The following is a 20,034-nucleotide window of genomic DNA, read 5'->3' on the forward strand; positions in this document are numbered from 1 at the left end:
CCAAAAGGTGCCTCAAGATCAAGACTAGTACCTATGTGATGTCCAACTCTTGCATCATTGGTTGACTTTCCTTTCTTCTGTTTCCTTTTTCCATCACTCCTATTCCCTGGGGTCACTTGCCAAATAAACGACTGTATGCAAACTTGTCTTGGGCTCTGCTTTTAGGAGAACCAAGGCTAAGATAAGGAGTAAAGTAATACTGGCAGGCAAAATGATGACTTCTAAGATTGTTCTATTGTCACCATATATTTCACTTTGTGAATGCCTACATAAAGTTTTTTGTTTCTTTCAGCTTAAAACACTGGTGGTAGAATAGACCAGGATTATCAATTATAAAACTGAAAATATATTCATAATTGAATTCCCTAAAAAAGCCACAAACTTGTTTTACAGACTTAGTTTTTAACCAGGGCTACTGCTATAATCTTAATATTCAGCCTCACCTAAAAAGCTATGCCACTTACACGAACAGGTCAGTGGCATCTTCATAAAAAATTTTTCTGTTAACTTTAGCTCAAAGTACGGCTTTATCTTTCCATTGTGAATCTTACTGTACCAATTCTACACTGGTCCATCAACTTTTTTCTTCTCCCTTTTGCAAATATCAGTGTTCTCACTTAAAACTAGTCCTTGGTTTTTGTCTTTCAGTAGAGAAAATGTTACCTCCTTTATGACAAGAGGCTTTCTGTGATAAATCTGAATTTTGCTGTATTCTTCGTTGGTTTCACTTTACGAATATACAGAGTATACAGATATTCTTTACACATACAATACCATTTTAATCTCTGTAGCTTTGTGAATTATAAATTAAGGGCAGAGAAATCAAGTAATTTGCCCAAAGCCCAAACTAATAAATACTAGAACTGGAACTTAAATTCTGATCTTCTGATTCTGAATCCCTGTTCACTTGAAGGTGAATGATTCCAGTTTGCAAAGACTGATGTTTTCAGCATGGACTGACTGAAATTTTATCAAGAATATTTTATATTCAAATAAGGACTTGGATAAAAGACTAATTATAGGCATAGAGAGAAGCATTTATCTTCCATCTACCTGAAAGTGCTCAACAGAAAAGTAGCCCCTTTTTACCTAGTCCATTTTAATACTTAAATATACATAACAGACATTTTCTTTAAAAGACAAAAGCCCAATAAAAACCATTCTCTACATAGTAGTAAATAGGTTTTCATATTATGGACTTCTATATGCTCTTGTTTGTCAGTTTGTTAAAACAGAAACGTTGTTAAAATAAGAAGGGTATCTGTTCTAATGAACTGCACAATTTAATTATTTACAAGATCTTTTTCCCCAGCACAAATTCATTTGTGCTTTGGAAAGATGCAGGTTTTAAAGCTGAAATGTTCCTTCTGCAAATTACAGATACACAACATTTAAAACAATGTTGAAATTCTAGGTATTCAACTCCAGTTGGCCAAAGCCATCAGTCTTAAGATTCCCCGTTATATCTGCTATAAAGCATCTCAACAGATGGATTCCAGAATAGGTCACGGAACTGTGAAAAGAAAAGAAAAATTTTCTTCTTTACTTAAGATGTAGTAACATACCTGAATTCATCTAACTTAAAAACTGCTTAAAAACTTTTGAGTTCCATGTATGAAACAGAATGTCTTGATTTGTTCTACCTTTCCTCTCTTCCACCTTGTATTCTAAATCTGATGATACACATTATTTGATCCAGTTTCCTTCAGGATCCTAAAAATTTCACCACATCTACTACTTTGCCTTTTATTAAGCAGACTGTTTGTTTTTTATTTTTAAATTGAGGTATAATTGACATGTAATATTAGCTTCAGTTGTACAACATAATGCCTAGGTACTTGTATATATTGTGAAATGATCACAATAAAATTTAGTTAACTATTGTCACCAGTCATAATTATAATTCTTCCTTTTCTTGTGATGAGGACTTTTAAGATCTGCTCTCAGCAACTTTCAAATATGCAATACAGTATAAACACCACCATGCTGTATATTACATCTCAATGACTTGATTATAACTGGAAGTTTGTACCTTTTGATCCCCTTCACCCATATCTCCTATCTCCCAACCTCTACCTCTGACAACCACCAATTTCTGTATCTATGATTTTGCTTCTTTGTTGTTTCTCAAATTCTACATATAAGTGAGATCATGTGATATTTGTCTTTCTCTGCCTGACTTCTTTCACTTAACTTAATCCCCTCAAAATCCACCCATGTTGTCACAAATGGCAAGATTTCACTTTTTTAATGGTTGAATTGTATTCCATTGTGTATATATATATATATATATATATATATATATACACACATACCATATTTGCTTTGTCCATTCATCTACTAATGGACAGGCTGTTTCCATATCTTGGCTACTGTAAACAATGCTGCAGGAACATGGGGGTGCAGATATCTTTTCAAATTAGACTTTTTGTTTTCTTCAGAGAAATACCTATAAGTGGTATTTTTTGATCATATGGTAATTCTATTTTTTGAGGAATCTCATACAGTTTTCCATAGTGTCTGTACTAATTTCATTTCCAAGAGTGCACAAGGGTTCCCTTTCTCCACATTCTCACTAATGCTTGTTATTTCTTGTCTTTTTTTTTTTCTTTTGTCTTTTTGATAATAGTTATTCCAGTAGGTGTGAGGTGGTATCTCATTGTGATAGTTTTGGTTGCATTTCCCTGATGGTTAGTACTGCTAAGCATCTTTGTTTTCATTTTTTCCTGTTGGCCATGGGTGTGCATTCTTTGGAAAAACGTCTATTCAGATCCTCTGCCCATTTTTTAATCTTTTTTTTTTTTTTTTTGCTATTGAGTTATAGGAGTTATGTATTTCAGTTACTAACCCCTTATCAGATACAAGATTTGCAAATATTTTCTTTCATTCAGGAGGTTGCCTTTTCCTTTTCTGGATGGTTTACTTTGCTGTGCAGCTTTCTTACAGTTCAATGTAGTCCCTCATGTTTATATTTGCTTTTGGTGTTGAATCCAAAAAATCATTGCCATGTCTGATGTTAAGGGCCTATGTTTTCTTCTAGGAGTTTAATGGTTTCAGGCCTTAACATTCAAGTCTTTAATCCATTTTGAGTTAATTTTTATATACAGTGTAAAACAGTAATCTAAGTCTCATTCTTTTGCATGTGGCTCTTCTGTTTTGCCAACACCATTTACTGAAGATGCTGCCTTCTTCCCATTTTATATTCTTGGCTTCTTTGTCATAGTGACCATATATTTGTGGGGTTATTTCTGGGCTCTCTATTCTGTTCCATTGATCTATGTTTCTTTTTTTAATGCCAGTACCATACCTTTTTGATTACTGTAACTTCATAATACAGTTTGAAATCAGGGAACATGATACCTTCAACTTTGTTCTTTGTAAGATTGCTTTGGCTATTTGTGGTCTTTTATTGTTCCATACAAATTTTAAGATTGTTCTATTTCTGTGAAAAATATCATTGTAATATATTCTATTTTGCTTTTTATTTTCCAGACTATAAGTTTTGATTTCTTTAGTTTGTTCTTTTTGTGACAAAGATTCAACAACCTTGATAATTTAGACCTTTTTTTGGTTATTTTAAAAAATCATAATCACCACTATTGTGTCTGTTATTGTCTACTCATCTTACTAATTCCATCCATATGTCAGCTGTAAGTGACCACATGATTTCTCAGGATACATGGACTTTTATGAATACACTATGACTTTTGTGGATACAAGAATCATATATACCTGTACATAAAACAGGCAAAATATTTTCTGCTGTACTCTTAATTCCCTTCTTGATATATTATAGCATTTTAGACTTTTTGACCAAAGCTGCTTGCTTGAGAACAGCCTATAATGATTTCTGGTTTATAAGTGAAGTTATATAGCTTGAAGGAGAAATAGAAGTTAGATTGTCCACACACTAATTATGGCATCTTGAACTCAACTGCAACATTTTTGTCAATTAATGTGATTTTCTTTGTCCTTAGAGTCCATTGTCTTTGCTTGGAATTCCACTATATAGAAAGCAATTATACTCTACCTACTTACATATTTCTCCATGACAGCTATAAAAACATATTGATCCCAGCATCATTAGGGGCTTTACTCCATTTACAAATCCGTACTCAGCTGGGGCAGAGTTCTGACATGAAGTTCAGCATTTAACTTTTGCCAAAGCCTTATAGGCCAAAGCTTGCTAGACTATAATTCCCCCTTTCTCCTACAAGGATCGTATAAGAAGGAAATAAAACCCAACTTATTTTATAATAATTATTCTGTGAACAGGCCAAACTTCTTTCTGGAGGGATGGACTAGGACTTGGTCTTGCACATAAAACCAAGGAACGTATATAACGCTACTTTCTGAGTTGGGTTTTGAGAGCTACATAGTATAGTATGCCAAATTCCTGTATATACAGTACATGTTGAAGTTCTTGGAAGTCACCAGGTTCCTGCATCTCAATTAAACTTGAACTTGTATGGCTTCTACAGTGCCTTGGTCACTTGTGGCAAGTACAGTGGCAGCAGTGATTCCAGGGTCATACAGGAGAGAATGCTGATGTATCTAAAGAAGGGAGTATCTTTAACAAGTAGTGAGAATCTGATACTACAGGTTGTTGGCCTAACCTTGCTACTTACTGACTTGGCAAGAAAGGAAGCTAACATTTAGTATATGGCTGTGAGTGCATCAGTCACAATACATTTTATTTGATCCTTGTAACAATCATATTTTTACTAGTGAGAAAACAGACTCAGAAAATGAAGTAAGTTGCTTTAAAATCTATGGCCAAGAAAGTAGAGGAACCATGCAAAATCTAGGCTGTCTGACCTCAAAGCCTATGCTCCTTCTATTTAAACAATTACCTCTCTGCAACCCACTTCATTTCCTTGACCTGTGACCGTAACTGGAAATAGGGATGTTGACCGTGAGGACCAGGTGAGTATTATGAATGATGTAACCTTCCCCAAGACCATCTGTTTTCAGATAACTCTAGTTCTTAATGTCTAGCCACAGTCTATCCTGATTGGTCTGAGGGCCTGTAGCTCAAAGCAGTGTGGAGCTAGTGTTAGATCATTTCCTTGCTTGGAACACTATAATTCTATTAATGTAGGTCAAGAAAACATTGTCAGTTTCTCCCTAGCTCCAATAAACTGTTAATTCAAATTCAGCTTACGGTCAACTAAAACTTAATTTTTTCCCCAATAAATGCTGCTGTTAAGCCATAATCTGTCCATCTTATGTTTGTGCTGCATTTTTAGTGAAGGTCTCACTTCCTTCTTATTAAACAGTTAAAAGAATAGCTATTCTTCTATGCCAATGCTCAGGGCTCTAAGAAATGGGATTTCATACCTGCCCTTAGGAATCTTCATTATATAGATGGGACACAGACAAGTGAACAAGATAAATACTTGAAAGAAAGTCAAAGGAAAAGAGCACTTTGTAGGAATGACTGAACGAAGGATTCTGATAGGCATGTTCATAATTACAAACAATTTAAATGTGATCTGGATTGGTAGGACCTTGAATGACTGATTAGAGGACAGTTTCATACACAACTATTACTTGTTTTTAATTATTTCTCATTGCAAATACCCTATTACTTTCCACAAAGAAGTGAGAGTAAGAAAGTCAAATGGGAGTGGCACTGTATCTCGGCTCTAGTACAAGGTACAGTATATCCAAGGTATATGAAACTCGTGTTTCATCACTAAACTATCAAATATCTCAAAATTGTCAGCTCTAGAAGTAACCATTCTATCTGCTACCAATGCTTAATTCTAACTTAAAGGAAACATTTCTTTACATATGGTCCTTTTAAAGAAAAATTTTTATTCCTCACAGCATGAATAAGCTTTCTACCATAAAGATAATTTTTCTTTGAAATTGAGAAAAGCATGGTAGTATCTTTATTGTGGCTGTTATTTAGCTGATTTTATAAAGTAAGAAGTTTTTATTTCTGCTGTGATCTAGGATTGAGCTAGGATGAGGCAGAAAGAGAATGAAGATACCTATAGGGAAGATACCTACCATGTAGAAGGAAGACAAAATAGAAGGAAGAAAAAATAAAAACGCTGATGGATTGTACCAATAAATCATGGTTAAGTGCATAGTCTTCCAAACTCCTCTTATTTTAAGAGATACCTCAATTTAAGAAATACTATGTAATACGAAAGGATGTTAGTACATAAAGTTACAAAATAATTTAGCTCTTACCTTACAGGAAACAACTGAGGAAAACATCCTTGTGTTTCACTGTCAACAAATTTCTGGATCTGAAGTACTTGTTTTAAAAGATGTCCCTTGGAAGATTTGTCAATTTTTGTTAATACCATCTTTAAGAAAATAAATATTTAAGCATTAGAAATAAAAAGTCTTTAATACAAAATTTTGGGCACCTGGGTGGCTCAGTGGGTTAAAGCCTCTGCCTTCAGCTCAGGTTATGATCCCAGGGTCCTGGGATTGAGCCCCACATCGGGCTCTCTACTGAGCAGGGAGCTTGTTTCTCCTTCTCTCTGTGCCTGCCTCTCTGCCAACTTGTGATCTGTCTTGTCAAATAAATAAATAAATAAATAATCTTTAATACAAAATTTTATGTTTTAGCTACAAATTTTTTAAAAGACTTATTTATTTATTCTAGACAGAGAATGAGTGCACAGTGGTGGGGGAGGGAGAGGGAAACAGAAAACTTAGCAGACTCTGGCTGAGCGCAGAGCCCCATTGCAGGGCTCAATTCCACCATACCAAGATCATGACCTGACCTGAGACCAAAAGTCAGACACTTAACCAACTACACCACCCAGGCGCCCCTAACTACACATGGTTAATAACAACTAGATGACCCTGGTAAGTTTCTTATTCTCTCTATACTTATTTTTTCATCTATAAAATAAAAGCAACACCCCCAAAAGGAGTTACCATGAAGATTAAATGAGTTAATGTATGCAATGGATAAAACATATACTATATGTTTGCTGTTTAATGGTGCTTTAACTACAAAGGGCCAAAATATCTTGGATTCAAGACCAGTGAAAAGGACCTTGGGCCATATTTGTAATTGACATAAGACAAATTTCATATGGTCACTATATATCTTATGTTAACTAAGACGAATAGTATTAGGTTGATCCAAATAAAATTGCCAACTTATAATCACTTTTGACCTACAAAATGGTTCTGCCTTATATGCAATAATACAAAGGAAAAACTAGAAATCAGGCTATTGTATCTTATATCCACTACACTTATAGGAATGATTACAAAATCAATTAAAAAGTAAAACTTTGATCCATCAATTTCCTGGGGAATTTCTACAAAATTAAAATTTCCTGACTAATCATTTATGCTTTCCAGTTATTAAAAAATGTTAATGGTAAAAGAAGTGAGTAGCAGAAAGCATGTGGTTTCTAATGACTTGTGAGTCCTTCCAATTGGGAGTCTTTTCTCATAAAAGCAAACATGCTTGTATTTAAAAGGAGGCATAATTCCTCTATCACAACCTCTTTCCAAAAGAGAAAGTAGAATTTCTTTAAATTTGAAGCTGAGAAAAATATACAATTTTATAAACTGGTACCTATGATACCAAATCAGGAATACTGTATCACTTAAAACCAGTTTGGCACTACTGGGTGGACTATAATCAAACCTTTGACTCCTCATACTAACTGTAGTTATAGCTTATGCTTCATAGGGCTTTTGCAAAATCCCAAAATTCCATAACCCCAAGAAAACAAAAACATCACTGACTAGTAACATGGTTTGATTTGCATTAAACTTCACTGTTACATTTTAGTGGTTTCTTTTTTTGAAACCAAATTACAGTCAAAGGATTCTTTTTCTTAGAAAGGAACTTCAGAGGTCTATGTTATCTGGAAAACTCATGAAGCAAAATAAATGTGGATACCAACCTACTAATCTGTATTCTATTCTAGGGCAAACAACAGAAAAAAAATACAAGTAAGATATTCCCAGAAGAAATATTGTTTTCCTAAGGAACATAAAAATCCTACCTGTATGTGCTGGAGCCTGTTATTTTCTTGCAATGGTTCTTAAACTACAAATTGCTTTAGCAAGTTTTTCAGTTGCAACTTCATTTACACTTCGATATGTACTATATGCCAAACTGCTGTTAAAGAGCCACTAATATGTTTTAGACAAATATTTATATTGCCATTAAAAAAATGAAAGGAAAAAGCACTTAGGAACACTAAATGAACAGCTTAAAAATACTTTATTTTGACTATAATTCTGAAAACTTAAAGCTGAGAGAAAGAAAAGAGAATTAAAGTACCACAGAACTTATCTACTACTGGTTGATAATTAAAAAGATTATTAAAAAACTATTCTTGCAGAGATAAGAACTGCTCTCTCACTGAAAAGACACACACACACACACACACAAGCATTTGCACATGTATACACACAAACTGGTATTTCCAATAGCAACTGTGATTCAAAGGAAATACTTACCACATAAGGTAATGAAAATTCTTCACACATTCCTATGGCAATACTGTCGGTTTTTTGAATTCCGACAACACTATCCACTAACAGAAATGTTCTCATCAAACTATAAGAATGCAGAAATAAAAAATTAATGACAATATCAAATATACTCATTCATTTCTTCCCTGACCCTCATTATGCGGAGAAATTTTTTGAATAATTTTCACTCCAAAATATAAAAATTTTTTAGGCAAAGGGAATTTTCAGTTTATTAGAAGTTCATCCTATAATCCAATAAATCTCAATGCTATTACTTTCAATAACTAAGTTTACTAAATATTAATTTATTTTAATAGCAGATATTAGACCTAAGATCCTCTGCTTGGGCTGAACACAAAGATGAGTGAGTACCTTCCTTTAAAAGCTTGAATAGGGATGCCTGGTGACTCAGCTGATAAATGTCTGCCTTTGACTCAAGTCATGATCCCAGGATCCTGGAATCAAATTCTGCATTGGGTTCCTTGCTTGGCGGGGAGCCTGCTTTCCCACTGCCTGCTCTGCCTGCAGCTCCCCATGCTTGTGCTCTCTCTTTCTCTCTCTCCAACAAATAAATAAATACAATCTTAAAGAAAAAAAAAAAAAAAGCTCGAACTCTAGTGGGAGAAAGAGACATGAATCCAATTAACTATAACATGCTTTTGGATTAGATTTATAAGAAAATATTTTCCTTACTTCCTTCGTTCTTTTAGATAGGTCTCTACCATGTCAACAAAATCTTCGGGAGCTCTATAACCATAACCTGGCATGTCCACCAATGTAAAATATTTTCCAACTTTGAAAAAATTCATTTTCTTTGTGTGCCCCTGATAAAATAAATGGAAAAATAAAAGCTTCCTTAGAATACATCCTGTATATATTTAATGACTCAACATTTTCTATTCAATCAGCAAATATTTATTAAAAGGCTAAGTGTTCTGAATATAATCCTAGCTATGCTGATGATGATACAGGAAAAGAATATAGAAGAGAAGTGGCTGGAGATAAGCTTAGTTGATGCCACTTCTACCCTCCAATTCCTTTTTAAGAGCATCTATATGACTTAAGAAGAACTTCTGATTAGAAATATGTACCCAAAATATGTTGGAGTCTTTTCATTAGCTCTTTCTCAGTGAAAGGTTATTCTATAATGGTGTCACTGCATTAGTCAATATTCTCTGATGAATAATTTATCTAAATTTTAAAGGGATATAAATTATGGCACAGATTGGTTAAACTAAAAATACTTACTGTTAGTCATACAGGTTTTCATAAAACCTAGATGCAAAACTTGAGAGTTTGTTACATCTAGACTACTGCTTCCCTAGAATCAAGATGTTTTGCATGTTTCATTAGATGGTTTTAGAGCTTTCGGTAAACCATTTTTTAAAAGCATGTACAACACTAAAAATATGTGTTAAACTAAAATGATGTAAAGATGGTAAAAAGTCATGGTTTTGTGTCTAATGACGCTATTTATCAGAAAACAAAAGATTACGATAAGCAACTTAAAACGTCAATTGTTGAACTTAGAACAAATATTTTCAGAGAAAATATTCTGTAAAAACAGTGCTTAGGTTCCCAGTCAGTTGATGTGTCTATCCATAGAAAAATGACAGATTAGGAAGTCAAGAATACACTTCTTACATTGTCCTCTCAAGCAGGAAGGGAACCCACCCTACCTAGAAATCAGAGTTTAGCTGTGTTATTTGAGGAGACAGAGTAGGCCTAAGGATAGGAGATTTAATGAATACAATCATCAGCATTAGCGATGAAGCCAGATTAACTACATGAAGAAATGGGGAGCAAGAAAAGACTAGGAAGCTTCATGTAAGGGTTCCAATGCAAAGAAAAGGGGGGCAGTGAGCCGCAGGTTGGTGGGAACATTTTGCCATGGATAGATAATAAGGTGAGAGGAACTAGGGGTGAATTTTAATGACACAGTATCTTAGATATTGGTAGTCTGCATCATTGAGAAAGAGTAGAGGAAATTTTAAAAATGCCAGAAAGCTACTATAGCAGACTGGCTGGGGTAATCACATCATTTGGCCTTGGGTAAACTGGGGTGTGCCTAATATATATATATATATATACATACATATATATCTGTATCTATATCTATATATAAAGAGAGAAGGGGTAGTAGAAGAAGGGAGGGAGAAAGGACTTAGCAAAGTATACAAGATTATAGGATTATAGGAGAAAAATCACTTCAAAGCAGTTTCCTCTAAAATCAGGGCAGGAGTAGATGATCAATCTTAAAGAAGCAAATACAGAATGGCAACAATACTTCATGCAGCAACTCTTTGGAAAAGATCTGAACAAAAGATTTCCTCAAGAAACTGGCAAGACAACCAAAATAAATCCAGACATACTTCCTTCTTCTTCAGGGATAGGTACAGGTGTCAATAAAATGTCTTAGTTTACTACTTGTTTGAAAGAAATCACTGTTCTAGAAACTTAGCAAGTATGATTTCTTGTACCTCTCAACATTAATTATTCACTTTAGTCAATTCAGAGATGGTTTAGACATGTTTTACATTTCAATATACTGTTTCTTTTATATTCCATGGGCCTCCCCAACACTTTCCTTCAACATACCGGTTTCTTGGAGACTCTGACTTCAACCTCTGGAGCCAGGGCAAATAAGGCTTTTATTAGAGAGGATTTTCCAACATTGCTTCTGCCTATAAAACACACCTTATACAAGGAAAAAGAAGATAACTGAGTACAAGGTTTATATATACATTTTTATTATATATTGTATTCGCTGCAAAAATCTGTTAAACGACTGTCTTTCCTAGCCATGTAAAAAGGAGGCTTATGTTTAGTTGAACCTCAAATTCTGACATAGAACTACTATCTACTGAATGATTCCCAGGGCCAGGTACTGTTCAAAGCACTTAGCATAAATTTTCTTATCTACTTTTTATCTTTCCCTATCAGGTAGGTAATATTATTATCCCCATTTTACAAATGATAAAACTAGAGGCAGGGAGAGGCTAAACAACTGGCCCAAAATTATATAGCTAGAAGGGAAGAAGTTGGAATTTAAACTCAGGACATCTATATCCAGAACTTGTGCCTTTAATTACATTATACTACTCAAGAACATCTGGGACATTTATTAAGCATTCCTTATTTACAAAGTTTTTTGAAGTTAAAAATTATATGCATGTCAACAAAACTTATTCTAAAGTACAACTACGTCTCAAACTGCATTGCCCCACAAACTCCCAGAGTTGACTATAACACCATTGCATTTATGAGGTTATTATTTTCTCTTGATTCTCTTGTTGCAATTAAACTTCTCTCCTTTAGACCTCTATAGTGTAGAAAGGAACATAATGTTCCCGATACTAACCATTAATATACATGACTGCTTTTTAACATGGTATTGAAGGGGGTACAATACCAATCAGTGGTTCTAGGGGAGAGTGGTTATCACCCTCTGGGGGGTGTTTTAGAAATTTGTAAGGGCATTTCTACTTATGAATAGGACTGGGTGGCACTTCGTGGGCGGGGCCAGGGATGCTACATATTTTGCAAGACTGGGTCAGTCCTTCAGTATGAATTGATCTGAGTCCTGCATAAATTTCAAATGCTCTGCCAGATTAAATCCAATGATAATATATAAATAAAACTAAATTTCAAGAAACAAAAAGTTACTGGACAAAAAGCCCAGCAATTCAGAAGCTTCAGTCAAAACACGATGTTGTCTCAAAATTATGAAACTACTTCTATTCCCCTTAGCTCTGACTATTTAAACTATCATAGCAGTTCTAATTCGAAGGAAAGTTTCCACTGCAGTGGTGCAGTTGCAAATAATGAGATCTCTAAGACATGCATAAAATGCCTACTCGTGGAATTTCACTAAAGTTGTTTAATAAAAACCACATTGTGGCCATGTATATGTAATTATTATTTCTGCACGACAGGAAATTCAGATTGGGTTAAAGGACCATCACATTTGTGTAACTATTGCACTTTTCCTATTCACTTTGTCTCATTTGTCTCAGCATGTTTTTCCCTACGTCAATTAAGAAGGAGAAAGAATAAAAAGCCATTTAATTTTTGCACTGGTTTGGTTTTTACAATCATTTAATGTATATTCATTACCAAAGTAACTAAAACTATATATTCGTATTTAGTTAATTTTATGCGTCCCCACAGAGCTAGAAAATCTCTCTCGTTCGGTGACAAGAATAGGCGAGGGCAAAATGCCTGCCCCAGTCCTCACCACCTGAGTCTCACCTCAGGGTGGGCGAGGTCCGGGGCGTGGTCGAGACGCACCGCGGAGCTGAGGTACTCGATGCGGTTGCGGCCGGTGGCCGTGAAGACGCTCTCCGCCTTGGAGATGTCCTCCAAGCTCGGGTCGAAGATCTTCACGTGAAGGTCCAACCTCGCGTCTGGAGTGAGGTGCCGCTGGAGTTCCTGTAGTGGGAACGCGAGCTTCGTCATTTGTCTCTTGGGCAGCCTGAGAACTTCCGCGAAGGTTTGGAACGTGCTGCAAGCTCGGTTCACGCGCCGCAACGCCCCGGTAAGCTCCAGTAGCTTGCGGGGGATCGGCCGCAAGCCTGGGGCTGTCATTTTCCTCTCCCAGAAGTCCCGCGCAGGGCTTCGCGCCAAACTCCGGCCTGCGCCCGGGCGACACCTCTTCCGCTGTGCCTGCTGGGAATTGTAGTCTCATCTGGCCTCACTCGTTTCCGCCGCAGCGCTTCCAATCCAGAGAGCCCGAGGCCGCGGTTTCTCAGAGACCGGGAGGCGGGGGTGGGGACTCGGGGGCTGACGGTTGACTCACGCTCAACGGCAGACTGACGACTGAGCCTTTGACTTCTGTATCACTGTAGGGAGGTCGTTTGACAGTTTGCAGAGGTGAAAAGACACCCCTGGGCCCTGTGGCCTTTGAGTGTCGCACGAAGGAGCAAACGTGTGAAGCTCTGGTGGATTCCAGGCCTGTTTACTCCTCAGAGAATCCAGTTATCTCACGGATCATTGATGTTTGTTGACGTGCGCATCACTCGGCAGACCGGATTCCGGTGGAGAGCGGCAATGCATATCGAGTCCGAGAGGGAACTGTCGAAGTCCAGGAAGATCAGACCAAATCAGTATTAAAGGGATTCGGTCTGGTGGATGGGATGTGGCAACACCATTCTCCATGTTCTTGGGACATTCTCACTGATGGTGAGAACCAACAGCATGTTGGTTCCACGTGGTCCGTCTGGCTGAAGGAGCATCCTCTTCAAAGGATCTAGCCTCCTGGCTAGGTAGGGTGTCAGGGTTTAGATTCAGAATAGGATTTAAATCGTAGTGGGGGGAAAGGAAAGTGGATTAGGAAAGCTAGCAGCCTCTGAGTCCTGTGGATTGCGGAAATACAACAAGGACGTGAGATAAGGCTTGAATTGATCTAAGGTGATCCCTCCTCCCAGAGAACTGTGGAAATCCCACCCTGGGTCTAGTTCCACATAGCTGAGGTTGGGTGTATTTTGCTAGACTGGAGAAGCCTAGGGAGGCCAATAAATGAAGACTGTATTCATGTACTGTACTATGATGTACTCCCCTGTTTAATACTATAATGTACTTATCTAACAAAGTCATGAGGCATCCCTGCTAGATTCCATCATTTGTTAATTCATCAACTATATAATGAACACCGATTATATGCCAGGCATTACACTAGGTGCTGGAGATATATCAGTGAGTAAATGAAACAGATAAGAATTTCTGTCCTCATGCTGTTGCCTTGAGACAGTCGTTAAGTAAAACACAGAATATATTAGATAATAAATGCTTAGGAAAAAGCCAAAGCTGAGTCACTAGGTTCTGTGTGTGTGTGTGTAGAGCTGTAGGGGTGTTGCATTGTAGTATGATCCTCACTGAACAGATGGTATTTGAATGCAAACTTGAAGGAGGTGAGAGAAGCATTCCAGATATATGTGCAAAGGCTCAGAGGCAGGAGTGTGTATGGCTTTTTGAAGAACAGCAAGGAGGCCAATGTGGCCAGAGTGGAGTAAACAAGGATATATGCATACAGTGACTCTAACTATTCCTATCAAATTAGTGTTTGGATAAAAACATTTGAACTGAATGTGTATTGTCTTTTGCTGTTCAGCATCCCTTGCATAGAGAGGAAGCATCTGCTCCTGTGGTACTGTTGGGGCTATTGATAATAGAACTCTACCGATCACAGGAGGTAGGGTTTGGTCATACATTGTATGTATTATGAGAATAATGACTGCGTGGGTAATGTGCAGGTGACCCCAACCGGGACAGTCATTATGTTGAAGTTGGTTGGGCAGCTGGCTCTGCCATTAAGTCAAAATGCTAGAATGTGAGTCTAGCACTCACGATGGCCATTCTTTCCAGCTACGTGGGGGACACCTACAGTGCTTTAAGAGACAATGATGCTAACACACAAAAACAATACGGAGAGATAGGGGTCCAGGCAGTGTGACTCCTGATGAACTATGTTGAATATCATGTTCTCTGTCCCCCAGCTCCTCAATCACACAAGTCAATTCATTCCTCATCTTGCATTTACTGGATCTGATTTGACATAGATTTGACTGCAATCAGCGTATTGATTAATACAGCATTGTAAGATGTTTTGTTGTTCTCTTGTAAATCCGGAGCCATCAGACTAGTGGGATAGTAGGAGTGGCCTATGTAAATGTCAAACCTATTACAGAGGACACACAGTAAAACTTTAGGGCTTAAAGCACCTGTGGCTACAGGTTAGGCAGCCAAAATGCTATCCTTCCTGGACTTCAGGGAGTTCATTTTCCCCTTCCATTCAGGATATTTTCTCATCCAGTGGGTATTTATGATGTTTGGTAAAGGTCACTAATCTAGTTACATTGTGAAAATTAGCAGAGTTCAGGATGTGTTTATGGTTCATCCTCCTGAGAAAAAGTACCTTCTGTTTGACAGCTTGGGAGGTTGTTCACCACAAAGTTAACAAGATTTTCCTATTTAGTAACTTGGGGAGGTATTACCTACTTTGCATGCATTTCTTAGCACCAGCTTTTATTGCTACACTCTATCTGGCCTAAATGCCATAGTTTTGTCATGTTCACCTAATGAGAATGGGGGGAACACAGGTAGAACAGTGGCAGGATCTTACCATGAGGACAGACAACAGTGATGTCTGTCTCTATAATGATTGGCCATTAGTTCCAGAGCGATCTCAATTTATGTTTAAATTCTGTAGATGTCACATTTAGGGAATCTATCTAAGGCCCTGAGAAGGCCAACACTGTAGGCCAAAATAGGTAGAATCAATAACATCAGAGAGTCAGCAAGTGTAGCATACACATAGATCAACTCTCATCTTAGGCCAAAAATGGTTTATATGCTCTGACAGAAGCAAAGGCAGAGATTCTAGGAAAACTCACTTTTAAATGAGGAGAAAAGTAATGGACTAGGTCTCAGTGTCCAGTCTACATGCAACATTGTCCTACCATATTCTCCCCTTGTTTTAGCAATAGTAATTAGCATGTAATAAGTGCCTGCTGTTCCTGGCATTGATATGGGTGCCAGGAATAAAAATATAAGAAAAACATAGTCACAACCTAATTGGGACCTCCAACCCGTGTTTTAGGAAGAAAATATTGGGGGGAAGGAAGAAAGAAGAGGCACTATATGAATGAGAGCAATGTGTGAGAACCTACCACATGTGACTTAAATTGCTTAAGTTGTCATAACTACTATCTGAATGAATGCTGTAAATTTAAAATGCGCTTAACTATTTTTTCTCAAGTTTTCTGCACAACAGCTCATTTCATTTAAAAAATGTACATTAGCAGTGCCTGGGTGGCTCAGTTGGTTAAGCATCCAACTCTTGGTTTCCGTTCGGGTGGTGATCTCAGGATTGCTAGTGGGAGCCCTGCATTGGGCTCCGTGCTCACTGTAGCGTCTGCTAAAATTTCTCTCTCTCTCTATCTCTCAAATAAATTTAATTTAAAAATATACATTAGGTATCTCCTAACATGTTGACAAATCTTTATGGCCCACACATACAACATGATGTATGACTTATTTCTCTAATTTTCTAACTGGATTATAAATATTTTTGAGATTTATTATTTTGCCATCATTCAAGAAACAGCAGAGATGTATTTCCTACGATCCTCTTCTTTGGTAGCTCATCAAATAATTTAGTTTCACTTTATATTTCATTAATGTACCTTTAGAGAATATTTCTGACTTCAGAGAGGGTTTTTTTCTTTACATAAGTCTTTTGAGCTTTCTTTTAAGGTTGTGCCTACTGTACTAACAGATTTCTTTAAAGAGATCTGGAGATTAAATAGCAGACAGTGCTCATGTGTAGGAGGTGAGTTCTTAGAATGATTTGGGTTTGGAGGAAGGGTAGTGTAGAGCTTCACTTCCTTCAAGGTTGTTTTTCTCAATAGAAAAAGTTGTTTTATGTAGTCAGTTTTTCTCATTTGTACTTGTGTGTTTGATTTCTCTGCCATATTAGTGCTATTAAAATATTTTAGAACACTCTTCAACTGGTGTTTTTATATATAGGTTTGTTTGTTTGCCAGAAAAAAATGTGGATTTTGCTGTTCTCACTCATAACTTCAGTAACTTTTAATTCTTCTTGCCTAGTAGACAAGGTTATTTTAATGCGTACATTTACCTTGTTGTATATCTCCAGTCTGTATCTTCATTGCTTTATTGTGAGTGAAGGCTGTGTTCTCTTGCACCCTGAGTAGATGAGATGGTGTTCTAGAGGCAGAGAGGTTGAGATATGTTCAGATTGTTTAATTCACTTACAGATAGATTTTTTTCAGGAGTCCCCAAGATTACTCCCCAGATTTGGTGGATCCTTAGGAAGACTCACAGGGCTCAGCATATGATTGTACTTTTGGCTATGATTTATCACCATGAAAGTATACAAAGCAGAACTGGTTAAGGGAAAGGCACTCAAGGTAAAGTCTGGAGGTAAATCAGTCACAAGCTTCTATGTGTCCTTTCCCAGTGGTGTTGCTCAGGATGCACCTGACTCTGCCATAATGTGTGAAATGTCTCCCAGGAACACCTGCTTGAGCCTAGACTTCAGAATTTGTATCACAGTCTGGCCTTGTAAGCCCGTAGTGGCTGTGTAACTGACTATACACTGAAATTCCAGACTCTCGGAAGGAAAGCAGGTGCCTAGCACAAGCCTCATTGTATTGTTCATACAATTAGTAGAGGTACACTGAGCCACTGTTATCATTTAGGGAATGTTTTCTAATCAAGTTCACAGACACCAGCCAAGGGCCAATCTGTAAACAAGCCTCTCTGAGACTGCAGTCACAAGCCTGCTATGTTAACTCTTTTTTGTACCTAGATTAAAAGGTAAAAAATTTAAAGATTTTATTTATTTATTTAAGAAAGAGAGAGAGCAGGTGTGAATAGGGAGAGGAGCAGAGCAGGAGGGAGTGGGTAGAGGAATGAATTCCGAGCAGTCTCCATGCTGAACACACAGCTCAACCTGGGGCTGGATCCCACAACCGTGAGATTACCACCAGAGCTGAAACCCAGAGTTAGATGCCCAACAGACTGAGCTACCTAGGTGCCCCATAAGGTAAAAAATTTTAAAATAAGAAGTCTCTCATCTGTACTTATTATGAGATTGTTTAATTGTAGGGAAATTATATTGCAAGTTCTGCTCTAAATACAAATGACTTCTCTGGAGATTTTTGAGAAAAGTGTGATAAACCTGCTCTCGTCTTTTTAGTAGGACATGGCAAAACTAGAACTTTGGGGGAAGTAGCTACATCAGCTGCCTGTAATGAAGTATGGGGCCTCTAGAGAACAGTTTGCACTGCACAATAGTGGCTGCTTTGAACAGCAGATCCTAGGTTGACTAGGTGTGCCCTGGGGTATTTAACTGCTGTTGAATGCAGCGAGGTCCTTGGTCATTCATTCCCTCCAACCTGCTTACTCATACCCCTCATGGGCTTGATAATATATTACAAAAGATTTTTTAATGATTACTTTTACAAAGCAGTAATGCCTTTGGTAGAGGTACCAGGCCGTTACCTGATAGACAGATCTCATGGGTGGAGGGTACAGGAGTGGTTAGGGTAGAATGTAATGTTAGGTTGTCTTCATGCTGTGATGTACCCCTCTACTGCCTAAACCGGTAAAAACCAGGGCCTAGATGTTGACTCTTCTCCATGGATATTTGTTATTTTCCAAGGTAGCTAACTGATTTTACCATGATGAGATGAACTCACAGACTCACATTATGAACCTAGAATGAAAAAAAAAGAAAATCATTCTAGAAGTAGTAGAGTGAACAGACTTGGTGCGCAAAGAATTTAAAATAAAACCAGTAAATATCCTCACAGAAATGGGAGAATCTAGGAATTATGAAACAGGAAGCTTCCAAGAAGAACAAATTAGGTACTGGACATCAATATATTCTTGTTGAAGTAAAGATCTCAATGGATGGGTTTCATAATTGAACAGCAGAGTGAATACAACTGAAGAACAAAATAGTGACGGCTCAGTGGGTGAAGCATGCGACTCTTGATTTTGGGGTAGTAAGTTCGAGTCCCATATTGGGTGTAGAGATTACTTAAAATAAAATCTTCAAAAATAAGTAAATAAGAAAATAAAGACATTAAAAGCTGTTGGGGATAAGAGAGGGAAAGTTAATATCAGCATGGCTGGAGTCACTGTAAAATAAATGGTAAGATGTTAGTATTTGAAAAGTAATTATTGGGGTGCCTGGGTGGTGCAGTCAATTGAGGCTCTGACTCTTGGTTTTGGCTCAGGTCATGATCTCAGGGTCATGGGATTGCATTCCGCATTGGGCTCTGTGCTCAGCAGGGAGTCTGCCAGAGACTTTTTGCCCCTCAGTCTTCCCCTCCCTCTCACTCCCCACTTCTTCTCCTCCCAAGCTTGCTCTCTTTCTCTCTTTCAAATAAGTAAGTGAATAAATACAATACAATCTTTAAAAAAATAAAAAGAAAAGAAAAATAATTACTGAAAATTTCTGGAATGGAAGATGTAAGACCTCAATTTGAAAGGGCTCATAGAACCCTTTCCAGATGAGAAAATTCTATACCTAGATATTTTAAATTCACATTTTAGACCACCAAAGTCAATAAAGCAAGTGCTAAAACTTTCCAGAGGAAAAATGCAGGTCAACCACTAAGCAAAAAAAAACAAACAAACAAAAATCCGACTGAGTTCTCCGAGTTACAGCACTTGATGCAAGAAGAGACTAAAGCAGCAATTTTAAAACATTGATAAAAGTAAAAATCAAGCTTAGTAAATTTTATTGAGTAAGCAGTGACACATGAAAATATATCCTAAAATCCAAGATCAATGCTACTCAAAGGCCCAATCCAAAAACAGTTTATTGTCCTTATCTGGATGAGATAAGGAGCTTGTGTGTGAATGTACATCAAATCAATACGCTGCTTCTTTTATTGAGAAAATCTTGCTAAGAAAAGAAAGTCAGCTGGACTAAACTGTGTGCTTAGTAATAGAGTATTTACACTGGCATAAACCTTTTTTTTTCTTTTTTTTAATTGCAAATTTGTGGACCAGTGCTTGTTTGTGGAT

At 37.1% G+C, this 20,034-nt stretch overlaps 1 protein-coding gene across 2 annotated transcripts; it reads right to left on the reverse strand.

Annotated features, from left to right (window-relative positions):
• Positions 1-1,264: 1,264 nt before the first annotated feature.
• Positions 1,265-13,186, reverse strand: GTPBP8 (GTP binding protein 8 (putative)). 2 transcript variants are annotated; one of them, XM_059391970.1, is made up of 6 exons: positions 12,763-13,186; positions 11,071-11,169; positions 9,166-9,296; positions 8,458-8,557; positions 6,205-6,323; positions 1,265-1,513 (listed from the first exon to the last, which is right to left on the reverse strand). In XM_059391970.1, the coding sequence occupies exons 1-6, from the start codon at positions 13,057-13,059 to the stop codon at positions 1,411-1,413; spliced, it is 849 nt and encodes a 282-aa protein (XP_059247953.1). In that variant the 5' UTR covers positions 13,060-13,186; the 3' UTR covers positions 1,265-1,410. The 2 variants fall into 2 exon arrangements, with proteins under 2 accessions (XP_059247953.1, XP_059247952.1); XM_059391969.1 differs by having other exon boundaries at positions 12,724-13,183.
• Between the last annotated feature and the right edge of the window lie 6,848 nt (positions 13,187-20,034).

The sequence above is a fragment of the Mustela nigripes genome, chromosome 2, assembly GCF_022355385.1.
Source record: "Mustela nigripes isolate SB6536 chromosome 2, MUSNIG.SB6536, whole genome shotgun sequence".
Classification (NCBI taxonomy): Eukaryota; Metazoa; Chordata; class Mammalia; order Carnivora; family Mustelidae; genus Mustela; species Mustela nigripes.